This window comes from Epinephelus fuscoguttatus, linkage group LG8 (genome assembly GCF_011397635.1).
Source record: "Epinephelus fuscoguttatus linkage group LG8, E.fuscoguttatus.final_Chr_v1".
NCBI lineage: Eukaryota > Metazoa > Chordata > Actinopteri > Perciformes > Serranidae > Epinephelus > Epinephelus fuscoguttatus.
In genome coordinates, this window is record NC_064759.1 from 44,609,270 (window position 1) to 44,635,758 (window position 26,489).

Sequence of the window (26,489 nt, forward strand, 5' to 3'; positions counted from 1 at the left end):
AACAGTATGTATATATATATAGGCTACTGTGTATTGTTTTTCGGCACTACCTTGTTCTCTATAGCTGGTGTAACGTGAATTACTCCTGTGTGGGATCAATAAAGTTCTTATCTTAGCCATCTGAGAAGATCAAATACATTGTTTCTGGTGCCTAACTGTTTCCCAAGTATATTAGTGTGTGTGTGTGAATGAATAAACGATCGGTATTAACGTAAATTTCTTTGTAGAAAGGCGCTTTATGAAGTTAAGTCCATTCACTTGTATTAGTTTACAGCGCTTCCGACAACAACGGATTGCACATAGACCAATAGGCATGCGCGCGCGCACACACACACACACACACACACACACACACACATATATATATATATATATATTGGTCTATCTTTTGATATTGTATTGTTTTTAATGTTAATCTGAACCAGCTGATTTCTGTGAGCTGCTGTGCAATCCGTTGTTGTCGGGTTTTTCTGCTTTGCTGTAATTTTTTGGACACCGGCACCCAATTAGCCTACACTTTGAGACTTTTGAGTGAGCACGCCAAGTTTGCTTATCTCCATACACAACAGTACTAGCCAGCCGGCCGTGACCTCCCCAAGATGGCGGCGACGTTGACGCACAGTAGCCACAGGAATGAGTCATCTATTAACGGCTTATTCTTTGCCGTGAAGTGCCTTTCTCGGCCTCGCAGACTTTACGTGATGACGCAATACGTCATATTACGTATGACTAAAGTCCGCGAGGAGCTCGGTCAGGTCCGCACAGTCCAAGTTCGGAGGCTGAGATCACATTTCGGGTTGTATTTGTCGTGCTGCAACGTCTGTCATGCTCCGCACCGTGCTGTCCCGGGCCATTACCAAACTAAACCGACCGCTGGTGTGTCACTACTCTGCGGCCGCCATCCCTGCACCCAGCACCCAGCCTGAGGTCCACTACAACAAGGTAAAGTTAGCCACGATGATTTCAAGTGTTTCGAAATGGCTTTGGACATTGGCCAACTGCGCAGTCAACAAGTGTGTGTAAACGCAAAACAGCAGTAAATCGAGTCAAAAGAAGCAGTGAGGATTTATGATCCGTGCTCCCTGCACTGATTATGCTAATTTGCTGAAGTGACGCTCTAAGGTTTACTTTGGCTGGGAAAATGTGTTGGATAGGATTTATGCAGACCCCCTAACTTTCTATTGAGCTAACTTCCGTCTCATGTCATGAGATGCTGCTGGATTGTTTAAGAGCAGCCACACAGGTGAAGTCACGCTAAAAAGTAGTCTCTCTGTGATGATCTAGACCAAATGGCATTGCGAAATTCTGCTTAGAAGCGATAATTATCACTTGGTGAGGTTACATAATGTCAGTTATTAGGCTTGCTTGGTATGAACTGCGCCTCGCCTGGAAAACGGCCAGGAGGCGGTGACAAAAAGCCGCGGTCACTTCGGGTCAAATCGACAGTTTTCAGCAGCCTTCATTCTTAAGTCACAGCAGTCAAAAGAGACAAATCAAACCACGATCTCTCTAATTCAACAAAAATAAAAAGTTTATCAAAAATGTCATAATGTTGAGTCAACGTCTAAACCAATCAACTGTTAGAGCAGGTGAGAATCAGGTGAGAATCGGGTGTTTACCATCATGCCCTGGGTCTTGCAGATGGTGGAGAGCAACTGCAGCACCTGGCTCTAAGAACTGCGGCCGCATCGCTCTTATGAGGTTATCTATTGTTGTCCACCTGTGCATGACATTAGAGCAAGTCAGGTCGAAGTTGGACACAAATCTAATGGGCATGAATTGTGCAGCAATCAGCAGTGATCGATTCTGTGCAGGCCTGGCTCATCTCGGACAAGCGTATTAATGTGCGTCCATGTGATTTGAATCCATGTTTAGTACTAGTTTAGTGACTGTTTGTTATTGTCTGTGGATATTCTCATTTATCCAGGTCAATTCCATTTTGGCAACAATTAAATCGTATTTATTTTAACGTAAAAATAGACGTTAAAATAGAGAAGCCGTCTCTAAATAGGGGAGGTGGCCTGAGACACCACCTATCCCCCATTTACAATGCGGCCCTTGCTGCTGTACCTAAGAGATTGAACAACAAAGACTGCCCGAAACTAACCTCAAGTGGCTCAAAGAAACACAACGACAGTCGTTCACTGGTAACCACACATTATGCCTAACGACTGTTGCTCACCAGTGGCCCCACTCACTCCTAACGACTGTTGTTCACTAGTGTGACTCACCTGACCCAAACAATGGTCCAGTGAAACTCCACTAACGAAGTATTGTCTTATGAGGGTGGTGGGTGTACACCTCCACAGAGGTTAAAAACCTGAGTCTTACTCCACTGTTTGTCAGACTAGTGAGGACTAGTCAGACCGATGCGTTGAGAACTGATGAAGCCGCTTGGATAAGAGGCGAAACGTCTTCTAGACAAAATCAAAGTCCAGTTGCCTACGATGTAATTGTTGCCAAAAAGACTGTTTGTTATGTATGAGTGGGGAAGGGGTGGTGCAAAAATGGGGAGGCATGTTAAATCATTTTTTAAGCACTGGGCAGGGACTTATGTTTTTTATTTTGGCTTAGCGGAGGAGCAAACAAATTTAAATGGTTGAATTTTGTATTTATTTTACTGCAAATATTTTAATCAGCAAAATTACACCATTTTTCATAGCCATAAACTGTGAAAACAGAAATTATCGTTGGATTTTGAAATTACTGATTATCCTTGGACACATTTGCTTCTGCAGAAAAAAATAACCAGATCTAAGCTTAAAATAGTGATGTTTCTTAGGGCTGGGTGATACGGACAAAAAATCATATCCCAGGCTGAATGGCACAATATACAGTACAGGCCAAAAGTTTGGACACACCTTCTCATTCAATGCGTTTTCTTTATTTTCATGACTATTTACATTGTAGATTCTCACTGAAGGCATCAAAACTATGAATGAACACATGTGGAGTTATGTACTTAACAAAAAAAGGTGAAATAACTGAAAACATCTTTTATATTCTAGTTTCTTCAAAATAGCCACCCTTTGCTCTGATTACTGCTTTGCACACTCTTGGCATTCTCTCCATGAGCTTCAAGAGGTAGTCACCTGAAATGGTTTCCACTTCACAGGTGTGCCTTATCAGGGTTAATTAGTGGAATTTCTTGCTTTATCAATGGGGTTGGGACCATCAGTTGTGTTGTGCAGAAGTCAGGTTAATACACAGCCGACAGCCCTATTGGACAAGTGTTAAAATTCATATTATGGCAAGAACCAATCAGCTAACTAAAGAAAAACGAGTGGCCATCATTACTTTAAGAAATGAAGGTCAGTCAGTCCGGAAAATTGCAAAAACTTTAAATGTGTCCCCAAGTGGAGTCGCAAAAACCATCAAGCGCTACAACGAAACTGGCACACATGAGGACTGACCCAGGAAAGGAAGACCAAGAGTCACCTCTGCTTCTGAGGATAAGTTCATCCGAGTCACCAGCCTCAGAAATGGCAAGTTAACAGCAGCTCAGATCAGAGACCAGATGAATGCCACACAGAGTTCTAGCAGCAGACCCATCTCTAGAACAACTGTTAAGAGGAGACTGCGCGAATCAGGCCTTCATGGTCAAATAGCTGCTAGGAAACCACTGCTAAGGAGAGGCAACAAGCAGAAGAGATTTGTTTGGGCCAAGAAACACAAGGAATGGACATTAGACCAGTGGAAATCTGTGCTTTGGTCTGATGAGTCCAAATTTGAGATCTTTGGTTCCAACCGCCGTGTCTTTGTGAGACGCAGAAAAGGTGAACAGATGGATTCCACATGCCTGGTTCCCACTGTGAAGCATGGAGGAGGAGGTGTGATGGTGTGGGGGTGTTTTGCTGGTGACACTGTTGGGGATTTATTCAAAATTGAAGGCACACTGAACCAGCATGGCTACCACAGCATCCTGCAGCGACACGCCATCCCATCCGGTTTGCGTTTAGTTGGACGATCATTTCTTTTTCAACAGGACAATGACCCCAAACACACCTCCAGGCTGTGTAAGGGCTATTTGACCAAGAAGGAGAGTGATGGAGTGCTGCGGCAGATGACCTGGCCTCCACAGTCACCGGACCTGAACCCAATGGAGATGGTTTGGGGTGAGCTGGACCGCAGAGTGAAGGCAAAGGGGCCAACAAGTGCTAAACACCTCTGGGAACTCCTTCAAGACTGTTGGAAAACCATTTCAGGTGACTACCTCTTGAAGCTCATGGAGAGAATGCCAAGAGTGTGCAAAGCAGTAATCAGAGCAAAGGGTGGCTATTTTGAAGAAACTAGAATATAAAAGATGTTTTCAGTTATTTCACCTTTTTTTTGTTAAGTACATAACTCCACATGTGTTCATTCATAGTTTTGATGCCTTCAGTGAGAATCTACAATGTAAATAGTCATGAAAATAAAGAAAATGCATTGAATGAGAAGGTGTGTCCAAACTTTTGGCCTGTACTGTATATCCCGGTATTTTACGAGGTGGGCTACATGTTCAGTTGCAAGCTGATTAATGGCTAAAGTCCTCTGTTATTGTTACTGCATGTATTTATCCACAGCAGAGCAGGGGGGTATTCCATCAAACAGGCTAAAGGCAAATCCAGGCTTAAATGGCCAAGTCTGGCTAATGTAAGCCAGAGTTCTGTTCCATCAAAGTGGCTGAGATTAGCCTCACATCGGTAACCATGGAAACCATGGTTCTGGCTAAACCTGATACATCGAGCTAAACTCCGGTTTCCGTTCCATCAAAATGAGCCACAACTCCGTTCCACCAAGGTGGTTAACCTGAATCCCAGCCTAGTAACCATGGTAACTTATGCTGCCGGGCAATCCTGATCTGTAGCAGGATTAAGGTGAGGATTAGCTCCATCTATGATCAAAAAATGTTCAATAGACAAGAACAGACACCTAAAAGACACTTCTGCCAGTGCTTTTACACACTCACAGCTTACTGCTGTCATGTAATGATAAAATAATATGTAGATCATAGAATATATAACATAATTAATAAAAAAAATAACTATTAAAAAACAAATTAAAATGTAATAAAAGTAAGATAATTAAAAAAAAACCACTTACAACAATAAAGCCAAAATCAATTTAATAAAACAAAACTATAATAAAATGAAACTGCGGCATTAAAAAAAAGATTGTACATGAATATGTGATTGCCCTCCCATCCCCACCCCACTCTGTTTCCAATTGGCTAGCAAATTCACAGCCAATTAAGGTCAACTGACAACAGCCAGAGAAGGAGAGGGACACACCCAGAGAGACACAGAGACAGAGCAAGAGAGAGTAAATTAGGAAATAATGGCATGCCCCTTCATTGAGGATCCTGTTGATGAGGAGGCCCACATTGTTCAGTGGGCCTTCCAACCACCACCAGCCCCAAGGGTCTTCCAGGACAGGACCAACCCATTGATACAGACGGACTCTTGTCTGTGGGAGAGGTACCGGTTCAGCAGGCAAAGCATAGTGTATCTATGCAGTTTGCTGGAACCACACATTGTAAAGGTCACACGCTGCAGCCAGTCTCTGACCACTGTGCAGTCAGTCTATATTGCACTGAGGTTCTTTGCTAGCGGTACGTTCCTGTATAGTGTTGGTGATGCTGAGAGGCTAAGTAAGGCAACTGTTTGCAGAGTGGTAAAAAGGGTGTATTTTTATTCATTTTGATTATTTCTAGCATCACCATACATCATGCATAGGGCTTGATTTGTTCACATTAACATATGGTTATCTTTTCTATTTATGAATTAACCATGACACAAAGCAACCACATTAAAATGGGACACACACCACTGTGGTCTGTCTGTTCCTCATCCTATAGCACATCCCATACGTTTAAGGGGATTTTCCTTATTTTGATATAATCAGGGATAGAGCTTACAACTGACTCCCAAATGATGAGAAATAGATAATTGATTCGCTATCACCTGCATTCACTTTATAGGTTTCCTCATCTCCACTGAATTGATGGATTTGCTAAATGTCATTTTCTACAATCAATAGATAAATGTCATGTGACTATTTCCTATAAACTGATCATTTCGGAAATGTCATAACCTACAATCAATTATGTGATAAATGTGATGATTCACATAAAATAGTTTGATTAAATGCATCATCTGAAATGTTGAGATGTCAGCACCAACCTCAACGTGAGGTATTTTCATTTAAATTCATTACATTATTGTGGCAGATGATCAAAAGATTGATGTATATTACAAAAAGTGGTTTTATAAAGTCGTAATTATTGTTTTCAACAATAACACACTTGAACACAGATGCAGTACACCTAGCCATTACATTCTATTGTTTTTGAGATTAGTTCCAATAAAGAGGGCTGCAACCTTCAGTCTCGACCACCAGGGGGGTGCTTGACTGTGATGACATGTCAGCTTCATTAAAAGCATACTTGCAGATTAATGCAACAATAGATGTAAAAACACACAGAAACAATACATCTGTGATCAGTTCCCTAATTTTATTTGAACAATTTTGTAAATTATATTCCTCTTTTCCAATTTCTAGTTTTATTTCATGGAAGTGATCAATGTAAGTGCACTTGTCCTTTAAACTTAATAAAAAATAAAAACTAACAAAATAAAAGACACCTGGTACATGCGTTACAGCTGTATCAGTTTATCGAACAGTTTTGAACAGTTAGAACAAGAGGCGGCACTGCAACGTGCAAATCACTCCTTCTCGTGGCTGCCTGCGCTTTCCCTGTCCTTGCGGCTGCAATTTGCGCTGTCTTCTCTTCTTCAAACTACAACACCCATAATTCATGTAGGAACTGCTGCAGCCAATCTGCAGCCAGTGGGAGCTGCATGATAACTCAACCACCATGATCAGTTTTTAATGTTTTATCGGGCAATAACTACTTCAGACTCTGCTCTAGTGTAATTTTCGGGACAATCAGGGCAGGATTCAGGATTCAGGACAACTGCTTGGCTTTCAACTTTACCTAGTGTTACTTTTAAATGTCATCATTCTTCATGTGACATGTTACACTCTTCCATTGGAAGTCTTTACAGGACGGGTTGATGTGCACAGAAATGATGCAGGAAATGAAGCTGAACTGATCCCATCCCGAAAGCCAAGCAGTTGTCCTGAATCCTGAATCCTGCCCTGATTGTCCCGAAAATTACACAGAGGTTGCCGGGGAGGTCAGATACTTGCGTGCTAGGGCAGACAGCTTTTCGTAGGCTCCTGAGTGAGCAGACCGCCACTGCAGGGGACAGTCATCAGTGCTGATGCTGGTCTCTGCTCTGTAGCGCTGCAGCTCTCCCACAACTCAAGCACAAAGAAGCCCAATCGTACGCCTACAGACAGATTTTATAAAAGGCAACTCTGTGGCATACAGAAACAGTAAAGTTAGAGATTAAAAATGAGATTAACGCGATCAAAAAACAAGCACGTTACATATGGCTGTAATTAATTATTCGCAATTAACCTAATAATTTGACACCCCTATCTAAAATAGCTACATATGGAACTTATTAACCTGACCTAACAATGTGTAGGACTTGAAAACAAACGTGGTTGGCTCTTATTAAGTGATTTTTCTTTTTTTTCTTTTCAGGCTCCTTTAGGTGGGCCATGTAAATGGGGACGTTTATTTAGAAAGTGTTCAGTAGAGGACAACAGAGCCTAATTAGAGACCAAACGTAATCAACAGGTCTGAGTCTTATTTTGCACCAGGTAAAATTACTCCCCTAATTATGGTGAAAATCATGATGAAAATGGATTATGATGACTATCACCACTTTTATTCTTTTTAGTAGCTACTATTAAATAATTTTCCCTCCTGGTGGTCATATGCCCAAAATACAAAATAATGGAGCCTGTTTGAAGTTTCTTTTCTGTTTTCACTATTATCAATATAAAGACTTTTTTTCTTTACTTCCTTTTATGGTACAACAGGCACAATTTAATTATGATTATGGTTGGGGTACCCCCCCCGAATTGTAGATTAGTAGGACAGATGAGATTACTCTATCTCCTTAATCTCCTTAAAATAATTTATAAATGTAGGAGAGAGTGTCGTCCCTTTTACATCCCAGGATGTACTCAGGAAGTATCCAGGTGTTCCCTTGAATCATTTTAAATGCCTAGATATAATTTCAGAACTTATACAGTGGTGGAAAAAAGTTTTCGGACACCCCATGCATTTGTGAAATATTGCATTAAGAATCACTCTTAGGTCTTCAAGTGCAATTTCTTTTAGTACAGTCACAGCCAAAATACTAAATAAATCCTAAAAAAGACATTAAAAACTTAAAATTGATTGGTTCCATAAAAATACATAAGAAATTTTGAGTATTGGGTCATTTTGGTACCAGTGATGAAGGTCGTTCTTTTTATTAAAAGACACAATTTTTTTGCCAAGCTTTGTGTCTACATAAAGCCAGCACATTTGAAAGTTCTTCAGACACAAAAATGGCTAAAACAAGGAACCTAACGCGGGAAACACGCCTGAAGATAAAGATTCTCAGCCAGGAAGGGTACAGCTGCCGCCAGATAGCCAGGAAGTGCAGATGCAGTCCTTCAGCAGTTGGATACACTCTGCAGAAATACAGACGAACCAACAGCTTGGAAGACAAACCAAGATCTGGGCGTCCAAGGGTTTCTTCAGCAAGAAATGACCGCATCCTGATCCGCACGTGCAGGCAAAACCGCCGAATGACATCACAGGAGCTTCAGCAGCAGTGGTCAAACCAAACTGGTGTCCAGTGTTCCACCTGCACTGTACGTGGCTGACTTTTAGATCATGGCTTAAGGTCCTACAAGGCTATCAAGAAGCCCCTGATCAATGAGAGACAGAGGTTAGCCCGGCGTCGTTGGGCCCAGGCACACAAGAACTGGACAGCCAGGAACTGGAAGAAGATTTTGTGGTCAAATGAGTCCAGTTTCCAGCTTTATCTTCCTCCTACTAATGTGAGGGTACGCAGAAGGCCAGGCGAAGCATTATCTCCAGCATGTACAGTACCTACTGTCAAGCATGGTGGAGGCAGTATCATGGTTTGGGGATGCATGAGTGCTGCTGGTGTTGGTCATCTCACTGTCTGTGATGGCACATTGAACTCTACCAAGTATTGTACCATACTCGAAACCCACATGCTCCCTTCTGCACGTGCACTGTTCCGTCGAGGTAAAAACTGGATGTTTCAACAAGATAATGCCCCTTGCCACACATCCAAGGCCAGTAGAACTTGGCTGCAGGAGCACAGTGTCCAGGTCTTAGAGTGGCCAGCTCAATCCCCGGACATGAGCCCCATTGAAAATCTGTGGTGGATTATCAAAAGGTCTGTTTCAAAGCATAAACCAAAGAATTTAGAAGAATTAAAAGCAGTAATTCAAGAAGAATGGGACAAGATTACCCCTCAACAGTGTGAAAGGCTGGTGGGGAACATGCCAGCCAGGATTGGAGCTCTACTACGTGCCAATGGCAGGACTGCTAAATATTAATTTGATGATGTGACGGTTTATTTATTTTTTGTTCAGTTTTGAACACATTCTCTGTTATTTGTTGACTTTGATACCGACAATGTTGAGAACTGACATATTGAAACTGTCAAGAATTTAGTTTTGTTAGTTTTTCTTGTAAACAATAAACAAAAAAATATAATTTGTATTTGTTTGTATCTGTCTAATGCAGCCACACCTTTTGAAACACAAAAAAGATTTTTCCACAAATATTTCACGATAATATTTGAGATTGTGTTAAATTTTAAGGGTGTCCGGAAACTTTTTTCCACCACTGTAGTGTTAAAGGAATGGAGGGGTCGCTGAAAAGGAAAAAAATTATGTCCTATCTGAATAAACAACAAGTGGATGTGGCATGCTTAGAAGAAACACATCTTCTATTCTCAACTCATGAACAGCTCAAATCTGGATGGGTACGAAAAGTGTTTCATTCCTCTTTCACTTCCAACTTGAGAGGTGTTGCGATTCTCATCAGGCAGAATGTACCATTTCTCCCTGAAGAAGTAAAGTCTGACATAAATGGTAGATTTATTTTTGTCAGGGGTCTCCTTGACCAGACTGAAATCATTTTACTAAATTGTTATTGCCCTAATTATGATGACCCAAAATTCATTAATGATCTCACATTGATGGTCACACAATTCAAGATTTTGGATGCAAATTTGGACAGATCCTCTACTACTAATTATTCACTATCTAATGTGTCTGTTGCTTTGGCTCATAATACTCAGGAATTGGGCCTTCATGAGATTTGGAGAGCTATTTACACTGATGACAGGGACTTTTCATTTTACTCCCCCATGCGCAATTCTTACTCAAGAATTGACTTTTTCTTAGTCTCATTAGCGTTTGTTTCCAAAATATCAAAATGTGTTTACTTGGCAAGAATACTATCAGATCATTCTGCGCTATTGTTTTCAATTGATTTTGATGGACCTCCTGCATCATTTAAAAGTTGGAGGTTTAATACAACATTGTTGGCCAACCAGCAGTTCATTGAATTTGTAAATGCCCATTTAGATACTTTCGCTGCTGTGCATCAGGGCTCAACAGTATGCTCTTTAACAGCATGGGACATGTTGGAAGCCTACATTAGAGGGATTATTATAGTATTTTCTTCTTCCCTTAAAACTAAATCCAAAGATGAATTACAGCATATTGAACAAGAAACTAGAAAATTGGAGAAACTTCACTATATATCCAAGGATCCTGCTATACTTTGCCATCTTGATAATCTGAAAATGAAATATAATAATATAAACACACGTTCTATCGAATTGACTATTTTAAAAACAAAACAAAAGTTTGTAGAACAAGGCAAAATGGCAGGGAAATTATTGGCATGGCAAATAAAGGAAGAATCGGAAGATCAGGCTATTTTGCAGATTGAGGGGGCTGATGGTGGTGTAACAATGGATCCAGCTCAAATTAATGAGATATTCAAAGAATTTTATGGTGGTTTATATAAATCCAATTGTTATTGCAGTGAGGAAACTCTTAGCTCCTTTTTGAAACATTTTAAGTTTAAGTTTTAAGTTTATTCACTTTATTAATCCCCCTGAGGGGAAATTCAATGTTTTCACTCTTGCTTGTCAATTACACACAGGTCTGAAAGAAACACACATGCACAAACAGGACCTATACATGCACAAAGTGGAGAGATCTCAGAGTGAGGGGGCTGCCCTTGGTGAGGCGCCCCGAGCGGTTGGGGGGTTCGGTGCCTTGCTCAAGGGCACCTCGGCAGTGTCCAGGAGGTGAACTGGCACCTCTCCAGCCACCAGTCCACGCTCCATATTTTGGTCCGGACGGGGACTCAAACAGGCGACCCTCCGGTTCCCAACCCAAGTCCCTATGGACTGAGCTACTGCCGCCCCAAGATATCTCTTTACCTTCCCTGACACCAGAGAATAGATCATATTTAGATAAAGATATAACTTAAGAAGATATTTTGAAGGCTATGCATTCTCTCCAAAGTGGTAAGGCACCGGGATTGGATGGTCTTCCAGTTGAATTTTATAGGCAGTTTTCTCAGCAGCTAATGCCTTTTTTTCCTTCTTTGATTTCAACCTGTCTTGAGAAAAAGCTGCTTCCTCAGTCCCTTTACATAGCGGCTATTACTTTACTTAAACAGAAAGATAAGGATCCTCTGTTCTGTGCCTCTTATAGACCAATCTCACTTTTAAATGTTGACTATAAGATCATTACTAAAATCCTAACTTTTCGTCTTGAATCAGTGACCTCTAGTCTTATTCATTTAGACCAAACAGGCTTTGTACAGGGCCATCTATTGTCTGATAATATACGTAGGTACTTTGATATCCTCTTTCACACTAAAGACTGCACCCTATGGTAACTGTATCTATTGATGCTGAAAAAGCATTTGATAGATTAGAATGGAAATATTTAGTAGCAGTTTTATCAAGATTTAATTTTGGCCCGATTTTTATTTCCTGGATCCGTATTATTTATAGTTCCCCTATGGCTATCATAAAGACAAACACTCAGTACTCTACTCCCTTTAAGTTATCATGTGGAACAAGACAAGGTTGTCCATTGTCACCGTTATTATTCGCTCTTGCTATTGAGCCTTTGACCACAATGATAAGATCACATAAAAATATACAAGGTGTTAAAATTGGAAGTAAGAATCATATTATTTCCCTTTTATGCTGATGACATTTTACTTTATCTACAAGACCCCTTACACTCAATCCCTACACTTTTTATAATATTAGACCAGTTTGGAGACCTATCTGGTTACAAAATCAGTTGTTCAAAAACTGAGATCATGCTTATTTCCAGATTTGATTTTGAATCTTTAAAATGCAAGCTTAATTTGAAATGGTCCCCAGACTAAATAAAATATTTGGGTATATACATCCCTAGCAATATAGAAAATGTTTATCAACTTAATTACTCCCCACTCATTGATAAGGTTACACATGACTTGAAAAGAATGAACTTACTTCCTATCTCCTTTATGGGTAGAACTAATATGATTAAGATGTCTATATTACCTAAATTTCTATTTTTATTTCAAAACCTTCCATATCCCCCACCATCTGTTTTTTTCAAAAAAATGTAGAGCATCTTTTCCTCCTTTATTTGGGAGAACAAATTATCAAGGATTAGCTGGCAGGTTTTACAGCTCCCATATAATGCTGGTGGTTTAAATGTACCAAATCTTAAATTTTACTTTCTTTCAGCTCAGCTTGCCCAGATTAAACAATGGTTCCTTAGTCCAGTAAGTGCATGGGCAAGAGTGGCGTCCTATGATGTTCGCCCTTATGAACTGAAATACTTGCCTTACATAGGTTTACAAGAAGTTAAGAAAATTACTAAGAACCCGAATATCATTAATAGTTTACAAATATGGAAGAGCGCCCATAAACTTATTAGTTATAATGAGCGTCTCTCCCCCCATACTCCCATATGGAGAAACCCAAATTTTGCACCCTGTTTTGATGATACATTTAGGTCATTGTATGACAAGGGGATAAGGGAAATAACAAATCTCTTTGATAATGGTATATTTGTCTCTTTTTCTCAGTTACAATCAAAATATAATTTACCTTCTACTCATTTATTTAGGTTTTTCCAATTCGCAATATAATACAGACAAGTCAAGGCACACTTAAGGAACCTACAACCTCCAAAATAGAAGACATCATTTATAAGGACGGTAGAACTCTTAAATGTACCTCTAAAGTATACAGATCTCTATTAGAAAGCTTGTCTACAAGCACAGAGGTTACTAGATGTAAATGGAAGAAGGATTTAGAGATCAATATAAGTAAAGAGGACTGGTCTTTTTTTGTTCTGAAGTTCATAAATGTTCTTATAATATGAAGCACAAACTTTCTTCATTTAAAATTTTGCACAAAACTTACTGTACACCTGAAAAACTTAATAAGATGAATAATGAAATGTCCTTTCTGTGCTGGTGTTGTTAAAAACAAAAAGGTAGTTTCTGTCATATGTTTGGTCCTGTAATTTGCTTTGGACATTTTGGAATTCTGTAATTGATATTATATCACTCTGTTTAGATATTCATATCACAATATCACCTCGCTTGTGTCTTCTTGGCACAGGCGATATGGACCCTTGGAATGTATTTCAGAAAAAATACATTGACCCTGCTTTGATTGCTGCAAAGAAGTGCATCACAATCCACTGGAAATCTGACTATTCTCCTACAGTATCACACTGGTTAAATGAAATCTCCAGTTACATTCCATTAGACAAAATCTACCACAATTTAAGATGCAGGAGTCAGGAGCTTTTTAAAGTTTGGCAACCCCATTTAGATTTTATGGCAAAAAGAGCAGTCTCGGGGACTACTGGTTGACTACTGGTATTGTAATGTAATGTGTTTTTTTTTTATTATTATTTTTTTATTTTTTTAATTATCATTATTATAATGTTGGTGGTGACAACGGAAGACATAATGACGATGATGTAGTAATGATGATAATTGTTGTTATTTTCTGTATTTATTTTTAAAATATGTTTTGTTAATTTTTTGCTGGTTTTGGGTATTACCGCGCCACGGGGTGGGGGGTAGAGGGTGGGGGTTGGGGCAGCAGAAGGGGAAAAAGGGGGGAAAGGGAAGGGGAAGGAAAAAGAAAAAAAACCTGGGTATACTTGTGTATATATATACTTGTATTTTTCTGGAAATCATCTTCTTTGTGTATGAAGTTACAAATGCTCAATAAAAAAATATTAAAAAAAAAAAAAAAAAAAAGAAGTTCACCTGTTGGAGGTGAGCTGTTTGCAGAGGTGTAAGAGCCTGTTGTCCGCAGCTCTTCATCAACATCTCACTGTGGCTGTTTCTGCTTTTACTCTTCCTCCCTGCCCTATCATTAGAATTGTCTTAGAATTAGGGTCTGCTAATTCTGTAACAAACATATTTTAATTCCTATAGAGTCTTTAAAATAAAAGTCTGCTGTTATTTTGCTTTTTAAAAACTTTTATTGTGGAACAGCAAAATAAGGAAATATTGAGTATTCGAGCATCAACTTTACACAACTTCTGATACGGCTGATAGCGAACATAAAAAGTAAAATAAAGCAGATATCTAAAGTAAGAACAGGACACAGGAGAGAAACTAAACTCTGAACTACAGAGATTCAGTTAGAAGCTACAGACGTACTGGGAGCTGAACACACAGAAACTTTTAAAAACGCCTGTCTCTCTGAAGCCCTTTTTAGAGAGGAGTTGTGCAAATTTGCAGGAAAGCCCAAGTCTTTTTTCAGCATTGGCAGTATAAAAACAAAATCGGGAAGTGCGGCAAAATGCCGCCAACCTACTTTTGTTTATACAGAATGTGCCTTTTTCAGGGCAATGGGGGGGGCGTGAGCCAGTAACAAAACGTGTAGCTCAGCGTGTGATGTAAACAGTGACGTGGGAGGGAAGCCGCGGCTGGTCAGTCCTTCGGCGATTCTCTCGTAAGTTGGTCCATTCTTAACTGTCCCCATCATCTGATGATTAATGGCCTCTTCGTTTGCGAGGGCAAGGAGGATGTGCAATTCCTTGTCTCCCCAGTTGCTCATCTTCACAGCGTCTGTCAGGTTTGTGTTTCCCTTTTGCTACTAGCTGCTCGCTAATTCCTGCTATCAGCTGTTTCCTGTTTATCCACTGCCAGTGGCTCGCATGTGCGGCGTCATCAACAGCTCCTCCCATTGCGGAAGGCTGCCTCGGTCTGTTTAAACTAAAAGGGTTCTGCCAATATGACTACCCTACGAGGCTGAAAATTTGGCACCTGTGTGTCTAAACGCTTGCAGCTTGCCGGCAAAACGGCCCAACATTTGCGGAAAATCTGGCAGTGTAAAAGGGGCTTGAGTCTCCTGCAGACAGAGGTGAGGAGAGTCTCTCAACACACGGCTTGTTTGACGGGGAGAAACAGGGAAAAGTCGAGTGTTGGCTGCTGTCGGTGAGACACCAGCGCTACCTGCTTGAGTGCAGGTGGCCCGGCTTTTGGACCTACTCTGTAGAAGGAGCTTGGCTTGGCACCGGAGTCTAAACTGATAACAGAAACATAATTTGACTGGACACGGCTAAAAGAGGAAAAGGCCCACAGTATTGTACGTGTGCCACTGCCGTAACTTCATTCATTTCACAGACTGATTTAGCGTAGCTTGTACAACATATAGCCCGATGTCACACTGTAGACTAATTAACAGACAGATTAAACAGAGGAGCAGCTCTGTGTCTCTCTGAGTGTTTATGGAGAAACTGTGAGTGAGTGTGTGGGGCGGAGCTGTGAGGAGAGTATGAAAGAGGAGAGATGAATACTGGTATGTGTTATGTGGTGTAACTTGACCCTTTGTTGATATAAACGGTATTGTCTAAATCTATATCTTGCCCGAAAATATATTGTAAAATATTGATATACCGCCCAGCCCTAATATTTCATCAAAATCGCTTTATTTAAGATCTCATTTAAAATTTGGCCCAAAACATTAACTGTTTACACGTACTAACCAGCATGCACAACAAGAGTTAAAAACTGAGGCTTTTTTTTAACTCCAGGATTTTGTCTTCAACTTACTTTTGACTTTTCAACGTCAAAGGGTAAGTTTTAAAACAATTTTATGGTGGAGTGAGGGTCCTGCATTTTCTGCCACTCATTGTGGGAGGCTAAAGGAAAAACATTTGTAGCTTCAGGGAGGGTCAAATAAAATTAAAAAAAAAAAAAAAAAAAAATAGCAATGACGACAACAACAACAACAACAAGTAAACCCCCCCACAAAGTCGCATCCCAGCCACCCCCCTCCTTTGATGAGTAAAGTACACTCCCTTAGCTTATTAGGATACCCATTAGCTATTGCCCTAGCATCAGACACATAAATCATACAATTTAACAAACAATTTATTATATACATTCAAACATCACATTACATATCAAAAAAGGGGAAAAAAAGAATCACATATCAAATTTTATACACTTGAAACAAAAGCAAGATTTTATACATCATTTCATTTCATTGACTGTTTGTTCATACAGGTAATTGTATTAAGTACTCTTTAAATGTTTTCTTAAAAGCAGCTCTGATATGTATTTTAATAATGGCTGTGTCAATTACAGAAGATTTGAGGAGATTTATTTTTGCTCTAGGTGGTAGTAGATATCCTAAACTGGCCTGTCTTGTCTGATACTCATGTTCGCTACTGATTTACACTACTTGGTCAATCGAAAAGTGTGGTCTTTTATTATTTATGACACTTCACAGTTCATAAGACTGTAGGGGGAAGTAATAGATGCAAAACACATCACTGGCTCTCTCGGGCTGTTGCTCAAACTACAGGCTGTACTTTTGCATTTTCGTATTGCCTGCCACCCATGCTGCCACCACGGACACAAAGAGTATAGAAGTAGCTCAAGCGACAGACCTGCCCCTATTTCTCTTGAACTTGAACCAAAAGCCAGGTAAACTGTATCCACGCAGTGCTGATTGAATATATATCAAGATGTAACTGTACTGCCTGTCATGCCTAAAATGTTTTTAGAAATATATTTTAGTGTACTGTTTAGCTGTAATAGCAAGAGTTTGAGAACAGGAAGTGGATACCATACTATTTCCTGCACAATGAAAACAAGTCCAAAAAAAGGGGAAAAAAAGAGATAAACAATAAAGCAGCGCTGATCAAATATAAATCAAGATTATGTTACTGAGTTGCATATTTCTTGCCTCAAGTGTTATCAGAAACATGTTTTACCTTACCTTTTAAACTGTAATTTGAAATCTGTTCTTGCTGGCCGGTCGCATTGTTTCTGACGTGCATTATGTCACCTACCAGTGGGAACATTTATTGGTCTGGTGCAGTGCAGTGCATTCTGGTAACTGTAGGCTTTCTCCTTCTTGAGCAAAACCTTTTTCTTTGTTTTATCTGGTCATGTAGTACCAATTTCTTTTCTTTTTTGTCTTTTTTTTTATTATTTTTTGGGCTTTTTGCCTTTAATTGACAAGACAGTGTGGAATTAGGAGAGAGAGAGAGAGAGAGTGGGGGGATGACATGTAGCAAAGGGTAGCAAGCCGGAATCGAACCTGTGACCTCTGCAGTGAGGCATTGCCTCTGTACATGGGGTGCCAGGACCATATGTAGCACCAATTTCAAAAGTATTTGTGTCTTTCTACTGCATAGATGGCCCAGTTTCATTTAAAGGCCATCTTGCCAGCAGTGGAATACTTCTTTAATACAAATGCATGGCCGTAGCCAGCTATGAGGTCACCGAGGTCCAGACCTCAGTAAAAATTTAAAAGAGGAAAAAATAGAAGAAGCCCCAAACAGCATGGTAAACACATTAACACACCGGACAGCTTTTATTTTGAAATGACACGCAGGAAGTTATCCGATTTATCGGTGGAACGCGGAAAACTTGAATTCAGTTGATAGGAAGATGACGATACTGCTAGCTAACAGACGAGGTGAGTGAACAGTGTTTCCCATACATTGACGAGACCCGCCATAGTCTAATTTGCCCAGCCATAGTCTCCAAAAATCGGCCAGATACAAAATGCTTCCGGTAAATGAACGTCACCGGCTGGAGCGCCTACTGACAATTCTTTGGCTTTGTTATTTACGTGACAACGGCAACGCCTGAATGCAACACAGGCTCCGCTCCATTAGTGCCGTGCTGCGGGCGAAAATGCAGCCCGAGTGGTGTGTGTGTGTGTGTGTGTGTGTGTGTGTGTGTGTGTGCATGCGTGCGTGCGCGCACAAACTGTGCTCGATACAGAGAGCAGAGGAGAATTGTAAACGTGCGACCATGTAGAGACAGAAATGACATGCCGTCATGTAAATAAGATAAATAACAAAAGCTATTTAGTTTTTAATAAAAGGACAAGGTATAGGCCTGTTCTATAGGCCTGGATATGAATCATCTGTAGCGCCAGATAATATAACAGTAATTTCTAAAGAGTTAAGATGGGGTTGGGGGGGAATCATTAGCGGCAGTCATATAGTTGCATATAGGGGAAACACTAGCCCTCCAGAGGCAGATTAGTACGTTAGTCATTTTTCTTTTGATTACTGAAATGTTTAACCACTAATCCTTAGCTGTATTTTAAGTGTAACCCTTCACCATAACATACCACTAGAGTTTTTATCAGTAAAAATAGAACATTTTTCACACATAAAAAGCACAAAGATATTGAAATCTAGGCATATTCTGCCATCATAACTTGGCTCTCAGAATTTACCAGATTGATGCCTTTAAATCAAATATATACAAAAATTTCTATATATATGACAAAAAATATTGAACGTATTATGATATTCTAAATTATGGTGATGCACCTGTATGTTGTAGATAGACTAGATTTGATTGAGGTGGGTATTTGATATATAATGCACTGGGCAGTAAGAGCATCCCTCTATTTATCTATCCACTATTCAGTGGCTTGAAGCCTTAAACCACATCAATTAATTACATTATGCAGTGCTTTATTCACTTATTTGAAGAGTACACGACCTCACATGTTTGTGTCATCTACTATGTATTTGTTGCTGTTGCAAAAATCTTGCTAGCCTAGAATTTGATAATAATCACATGCAATAATTCAAACCCTTCATTCCAAATTATCTTCAAGCGTGATAATGTAATCAATAAGATCTAATAATTTCAATTTTTTTTTATTTACTGTCTTTGCCTATAAAATAGTTATTAAAATAATTAATAGTGTCATATGGTTTAGTAATAAATACAATCTCTGTTTCAAAAGAGGCAGGCACATTTAAATTTCTCCCCATTATTTTATTCGGAGTTCTCCACAATTGTTTTGCATTATTTTAAGTCTCTTCAATTTTGAGTTTTTAATACTTTATATTAATGCTAATAATAAAGTTAAATAAAGTAGCTTCTGTCATAATTAATTTAAATAAAGTACTGTTTTAATTAAGTTAAATGAAATACTGTTATGATTAAGTTAAACAAAGCATTGTTATAATGAAGTTGAATCAAGTGCTGTTATTATAAAGTTAAATAAAGTATTTCAGAGCGGAACCACTGCTTTTATTTTGAAGCGTCTGGCAGGATGTGTTGCTGTTAGCTTCTGGTCAACAGTCAGATGTGAGCAGTTAGCACAAAGTTGATCTTCTATGCCTTTAAATGCACGTTATTCACTGTGAGCTCTAAACGCACTAACAGCTCTGCAGTTCATAAATTATTAGTATTTGCAAGTGGCAGTAGTCCTCCATGGTCACAAAATGCAACTAAATAGTCGTGGCCTGGTGCCCTGCAGGTACGAAAACACACAAAAACACATCAAGTATATTAGATATATCACCCATCCCTATATTAGACAAAGGTATATGCCTATAAACCTTGAAATAGATAAATGAGGCAATAAAGTTACAAATAATTGTAAATATACTTGTATTAGGGTTAGGCCTGTTGCGATATGCGATAAGTTGGTTAATTGCACTGTAAATTTAAAGGGAGTCGGTAAGTTTTGCGGCCGCGTTTAATTGCCATATTCATGCGTGTTTGTTTTCCTCGTCTCTCTCCACCAAAGAGACTGGACAACAAGAGCGTTCACTGCCGTGCATCATCTGGCAGCCAGGTGAGTTGGTTCTTTAGCGTAATGAACGGAGGGAAAGCTCTTGTCATCGAGTATGTTTGTCTCTTTGGGGGAAGTGAGGCTATGGGCTACACACACACACACACACACACACACACACACACACACACACAGTGCGATCTCCGGAAGGGGGAGAATAGGCAGAGAAAAAAAAGAGATGAGCAAGAGAAAGACATGGATTGTTTTTGATTTTGTTTAACAGGGACTGAGAGTCTTTTTTTTTTGTATTTATAAGGTATTTATTTATTTATTTTGGTATTTTTACATGATATTTTGGATATTAAAATTTTCTTTTTTTTGCATTCCTAAATATTCTCGTTAAATAAATGTTTATTTCTCTTTAAAAGGGTGTAGTTGCATCATTATGCCTTTATTATCATTATATAAGTTTAAAAATGGTCTAAAAACAGCAATATTACAACAATAATAAAAATGGTCTTAAAAGCACAATATTACGCAATATTATCATTTATCGCAGTAATTTATGACGCAATTAATCGCCCAGCAAAATTTGTTATTGTGACAGGCCTAATTAGGGTTATGGTAAGAACAAAATCAGCTTGTGCACACGTCATGAAACTGACAGTGATTTTGATCATTTTATGCACAGAATAAGACCATTTCTATGTACATATTTTTAATGAGGTCCAATGTCATGGTGACTCTAGAAAATCTAGAAAACATTGAATGAATGAATGACTTTATATCGCACCAAAAATAGAAAAAAACAGTAAAAAAGAAAGATAAAAGACAAAGATGAAAGTGTCAGTATAAAAGAGTAGGTATAAGTAAAACTTATATGTCCCTACCCCTTTCTTACATTTGTACTTTTAACTCATATTATTTCATCAAATTCCCAAGTTTATTTACAACTAATATACACCTGTCCCCATTCTATTTACCATCCGATAAAATAACCCAGTTTATGTTAAAAAAAACCCCAGTTTATTTACGGTCGAAGTACCCCCAGTGTTACAAAATAAATATACACTCTCCTAACACAACCTTTCCTCATCTATATATCTGCCAAAAAATATCTTTTTTGTGTACTTTTTTAAATTGATTTATATTTGTGCTTTGTTTCAACTCATCAGACAGCCCATTCCACAAGTCCACCGCAAACACAGATATACACACTCATATTAGTTGTACGCACACATTGTTTTGTAAAGAGATTTTACTATTGAATATTTCATTTTTCAGTTGAAATACAATTCTGTGGACCTCCCTTGTACTTGGGTGATGGCAGAACTCTCAGAATTAAAACCAAACCAGTAAAGGTATGTGGGAAGATGTACTGTTTTTATTTGGGTGAATTTACATTTTTAAGGCCTTTGTAGCTTTTTCTTTTGTCAGATTTTTTGTCAGTCACACTTACTTACCTCATACTGTCAGTAGCTGTCAGCCAGTATTTACTGACTGTGGCCGCGTTTCCCATATCCAGTTAAGAAGATCTTAGCGCTAAGAGCTTCTTAAGAATGCTCTTAAGCCTCATGTGAAAGAAAAACGCGTTTCTCAGATTCACACTTAGCTTAAGAAGATCTTTCACTAAGGAGTTGTAAGATCGAGCTGACCCACTCTTAACAGTCTTCTTAGCAACCAAACGCTCACAGATCCAGCTGCGTCAGGCAAATTAATATTACACTAAGCAAGGAGAAATTAAAACAGTGCACACAGTATATATTTTGATCTATTTTATACTTCAGATTTATATCGTTTAGCATTAATTGGTGACAAAAGAACGAATTTCATTCTGCAGGGAAACGCGTGTCCTTACTGTGCACATGACAATAAACACTTTGAATCTTGAATCTATAAGTTTTACGAAGACCCTATGTGCACTCAAAGCTGTGGCACAAATTACGCACTGAAATCTGGCGGAAGAAAGATAATAATAAGAAGTAAAATAAGTATGAGGGATAACAAGTTTGTTGCTGTATGTGCTGTTCACATCAGGCACACAAATAAAATGAATTATCATGACTATCATTTATCATAATTTGTCCGCACATATCGCACATCTGCATGCACATATGAGATAGTTTACTGCACCCAAAAAATGCATCAGGGAACAACAGAAACACATCCATCCTCCAAACCTGTGACATTTCACAGATATCAGGCAACTGACAGGTGTAATTGAGCTCAGCTGGAACCTCATCAAGGGACGCTTGTTACGGCCCTTGATGGAGCCCAGGGGACGGAGGGCGTAACACAATGAAAAGAACCGGGATGAAAAGGATGAGAGGAAAACGGATGGTACAAACTTATGGGTTTATTTACAATAGACAAAAAAAAAAATACAAGAGAGGTCTCCACGACAACTGAAAGCGAGCTCTCCAAAAGGTGAGGCCGATCTGCCTAAACAGGGCAACAAAACACAACGGATATTACTAGACAGTCAAGCCACCTACAAAATAGTGCTGAATAACACACTGTTCACCAAAAGAGTAATTTTACCGACAACCGGCACACAACCGCCTCTAGAAGTGGTCAAAGGATACACAACGCTCACCAAGTGGCTGTCTCGGGAGACTCCAAGGGGAGAATGTGCCTCTCTGTGAAGGTTTTTATGCTGCCCCAGGGCCTGATGGGTAACGGCTCACAGGTGTGAGCCGTTACCAGCCAGTGGCAGTAGAAGGGGAGGAGCCAAACCTGGAGACAGCAGAAGAAAGAAAAAACAACCATCCACACACACACAGCCCTGCAGCCGTAACACGCTCCACCCGCTACTCTATATAAAGGTGTTGCCACATCACACATGTGTAGATACCATGGCTGCAGGCCGCAGGGGCTGGAGGGAGCCATTTTTTTGGTGATGGTGTGCCAAATGCGGTTCTTAGCCACTAAATTTCTTTTGCCTTTTGTTCTGCCGAAGAGTGTGTCCCGCTGCTGCCATACTTCATCCACCAGGATGGCCATCTCCTCTTGGCTGAATGCAGGTGACAGCTTGGCCCGCTTGCGCCTTGCTTCTGCCATTCTGTAATGTCTGCACCTAGCTACCCACAGGTCATTTTATATCTGCATTAACCAATAGCTGTGCGTAAACGGATGTGTACTTGGATATGCCTGTTGGATACATTTGTTACCTGTAATTACACATACACACGTGCAGCAGGGCATTAGTGCGTTAGGTAGCAGCTGTGTGTCTCCACACATCCGCACATACATGTCATATTAACTCTTTTACAACTGTCAGCGTGCTACTGTGTTTTCATAGTTTATACCTGGTGTTTTGTCTGATTCTTGGTGTAGATTAATATAGTCCATAAATCTGTCATGTTAAAATGATCATTAGCAGAGACAAAACGTTGATGAATGCAAGAAGGATACAGTGTGGTCAGGATACAATGCAGGTCCTTAAGTTCATTTGTCCTTTCGTCCGTCTTTCATATTTTTGTTTAAATAATACATTTCCTCAAGATTCTCTTACCAAGACTACTTCTTATTTAGTTGTAGTCTTGTTTTTGTCATGAAAATAGGCCATTAACAAATATTTATCATCTTAGTTTTTCATTAGAATTATTAGAACACACATAAACACGAGCAGCAGGGAATTAGTGCTTAGGTAGCACAATGTGTGTGACTTATGCGCTGATTAAGTGGTGGGTGATCGATTTGCCTGACATCAATTGATTTAGTTTCAGCACCAAGGTAGTGGACAGCTCCGGTTAAGAGCGATCTTAAGAGCGATCCAGGGCATTAAGAGCTCATCTAGGAAACACTCTTATCTTAGTGACCCTTCTTAGCTAAGACGTTCTTAACTGTGCTGTTAAGTCTTAAGATCGATCTTAACTGGGAAACGCGGCCTGTATCAGTGTCATTATGTTGTAAGATCTACATTAGTAACCCTGACCAGTCTCTAAACTTTTAGCCCCTAATCCATGGGCAGATTTGCATGTCAGAGTAGCACATGAAATGGACAAAAGAGATCTGAAACAGATAAGATCCAAGCAGCAACACTCACTGCTGGAGCCCTGTTGTTTTTGTTCTTGTTATTTTCTTTCATTTGTCTTCTTCTTTGCTAAAAGTTTTTGTGCAGCAAAAATGGTGCAATGAAAACTCACCAGAATCGGTGGTGGGTTGCAAATTCCACCCACTACTCAGGCACAAAAGTGACACTCAAGGTAGTGCTGTACATTTTCGCAATTATCTCAAATTATCTTAGAGTCAAAATTCTTTAACCATATTAATCTCTCAATTCATCTGCTTTTCGGCTCCAATGGTCTTCTGCTCTAAAAATGTCAAAGTTTGAGACTTTTTCTCAAACTTTCACAAAACGTGTCCCAGACCATTAGTCCAGTCACCCCAGGACCTTGGCAGAATCATTTGTGGACATCACTGATATAAGATTATCATGAAAATCTGGATACATCAATACATTTTGAAGTTAGGCATTTTCAATTTTTCTTTAATTAATATTTTTATTAAAGGGTGTAGCACGTGGTCAAACAGAGCAGTGTCAGTACAGCAATGAGTGTCAGTTATTTCTGTATGATGCAATCATACCAATCATGCTAAACCAGGTCAAAAAAAAAGAACAAATTTAAAAGATAATTGGGGAAAAAAAATCCAAAGAAGATTTTGGAGGCAGGGTCCATCAGTCGTGAGACAGGGATTGAAGAGAGTTAAAAAATGTAACAAAGAACTGCCACTTATTGTAAAACTGATCTGATTTACCTCTGATTGAATGTTTAACCTTCTCTAGCTTTAGAAAGGACATGATATCATTGAGCCACTGAGTGCTTAAGGGAGCTGTAGTAGACTTCCTGTGGAGAAGAAGATGGCGTCTTGCCAGTAAAGTGGTAAAAGCTACAACTTCTAATTGTTAGGAGGTGTATTGGTTATAGTTTTTTGGAAACCCAAAACTGGCAATTTGGGGAGAGACATTTATAGTTATTGAGAGAATTTTTGATATAGTATGGAAGTAGTTCTGCCAAAAACAGTAATGGACAAGAAAAAAATGTGGGATAAATTACAGGTAGAAGCACTGCATTTGTCACAATTGTCAGTGATATTAGGGTAGATTTGAGACAATCGGGCTTTGGAGAAGTGGATCCTGAAAAGTACCTTAAATTGTATGAGTGGGAGACAAGCGCAAATTGAACTTGTGTGGATTTTATTAAGAGCTTCATCCCACCAGGAATCGTCTAATTTCATCCAAAGTTCACGCTCCCAGGTGACCTTGAAATTAGTAACAGGTGTACTGTCGTAGGAGAGAAGAATGCCATACATCTTTAAAAGTAGTGACTTTTGAAAGGGGTCAAAACAGAGAAACTCATCCAAGAGTTGATTTGGAGGTAGACGGGGAAAGGAAGGAAACAAGGATTTTATGCAATGTCTAATTTGAAAGTAGCGGAAGTGATGACACGGTGGGAGGTGAAACTCACTTGATAAGTCTGCAAAGCCGGAATAAATGATTCCTCAGTAAAGGAGCTAAGGAAGATGCTGAGGTGAGTCTAAAGTGCTTCTGGAATGGGTGGAAGTTACAACTTGGTTGTTTGTAAAGCCAGAGGGTTTGGTTGGAATGGCAAAGGTAATCAGAGCTATAAGTAAAGATAAAACACAAGACCGTGCCTCTAATTTAGACCATGACAGATCTGTTGATTTAAACAAGAACAAGATTTTGTGGATGTGTTTGTGGATTTTCCAGCCCATAAAAAGCTAGAAATAGTTTGATCAATAGCTTTTGAAAAAATGATTCGACAGGAAGAGAGGGAGAGGCTGGAACAAAAATAGAAATTTGGGCAGGATATTCATTTTAACTGTGTTAATTCTTTCAGTCAAGGATAATGATACCTGTTAGGTAGCCTATTATACTATCATTGATTATTCAGTGATGTCATTAGTTGTCAAAATGTTAATAAAAAGTGATAAATGAACATGTCGAACATGAAATCATTCTTTTGTGGGGGCGGCACGGTGGTGTGGTGGTTAGCACTGTCGCCTCACAGCAAGAGGTTCGATCCCGGGTGTGGGAGCCCTTCTGTGTGGAGTTTGCATGTTCTCCCTGTGTTAGCGTGGGTTCTCTCCGGGCATTCCGGCTTCCTCCCACAGTCCAAAGACATGCAGATTGGGGACTAGGTTAATTGATAACTCTAAATTGTCCGTAGGTGTGAATGTGAGCGTGAATGGTTGTCTGTCTCTATGTGTCAGCCCTGCGATAGTCTGGCGACCTGTCCAGGGTGTACCCTGCCTCTCGCCCGATGTCAGCTGGGATAGGCTCCAGCCCCCCCGCGACCCTCAAGAGGATGAAGCGGTTAGAAAATGAATGAATGAATCAAGTTTATCACATAAAAAGCATTGATTCTAATTGGGGTAATTTTTGACCCCACTTATGGAAGAGTGCAGGTAGTCCCATTAGGTCATGCATCTAAGGGTTAAAGTAGGAGGGAGGGAGCTGGGTTG

The 26,489-nt window shown here is 39.6% G+C and overlaps 1 protein-coding gene across 2 annotated transcripts in view; it reads left to right on the plus strand.

The window, feature by feature from the left end:
* Positions 1 to 712: 712 nt before the first annotated feature.
* LOC125892859 (aldehyde dehydrogenase, mitochondrial-like) overlaps positions 713 to 26,489 on the plus strand; it is a 96,774-nt gene continuing 70,997 nt past the window's right edge. For both annotated transcript variants that reach the window (XM_049583180.1, XM_049583181.1), the window contains exon 1: positions 713 to 942. In XM_049583180.1, coding sequence (XP_049439137.1) covers positions 826 to 942 — 117 coding nt within the window. In that variant the 5' untranslated portion in view covers positions 713 to 825. The remainder of the gene's footprint in view (positions 943 to 26,489) is intronic.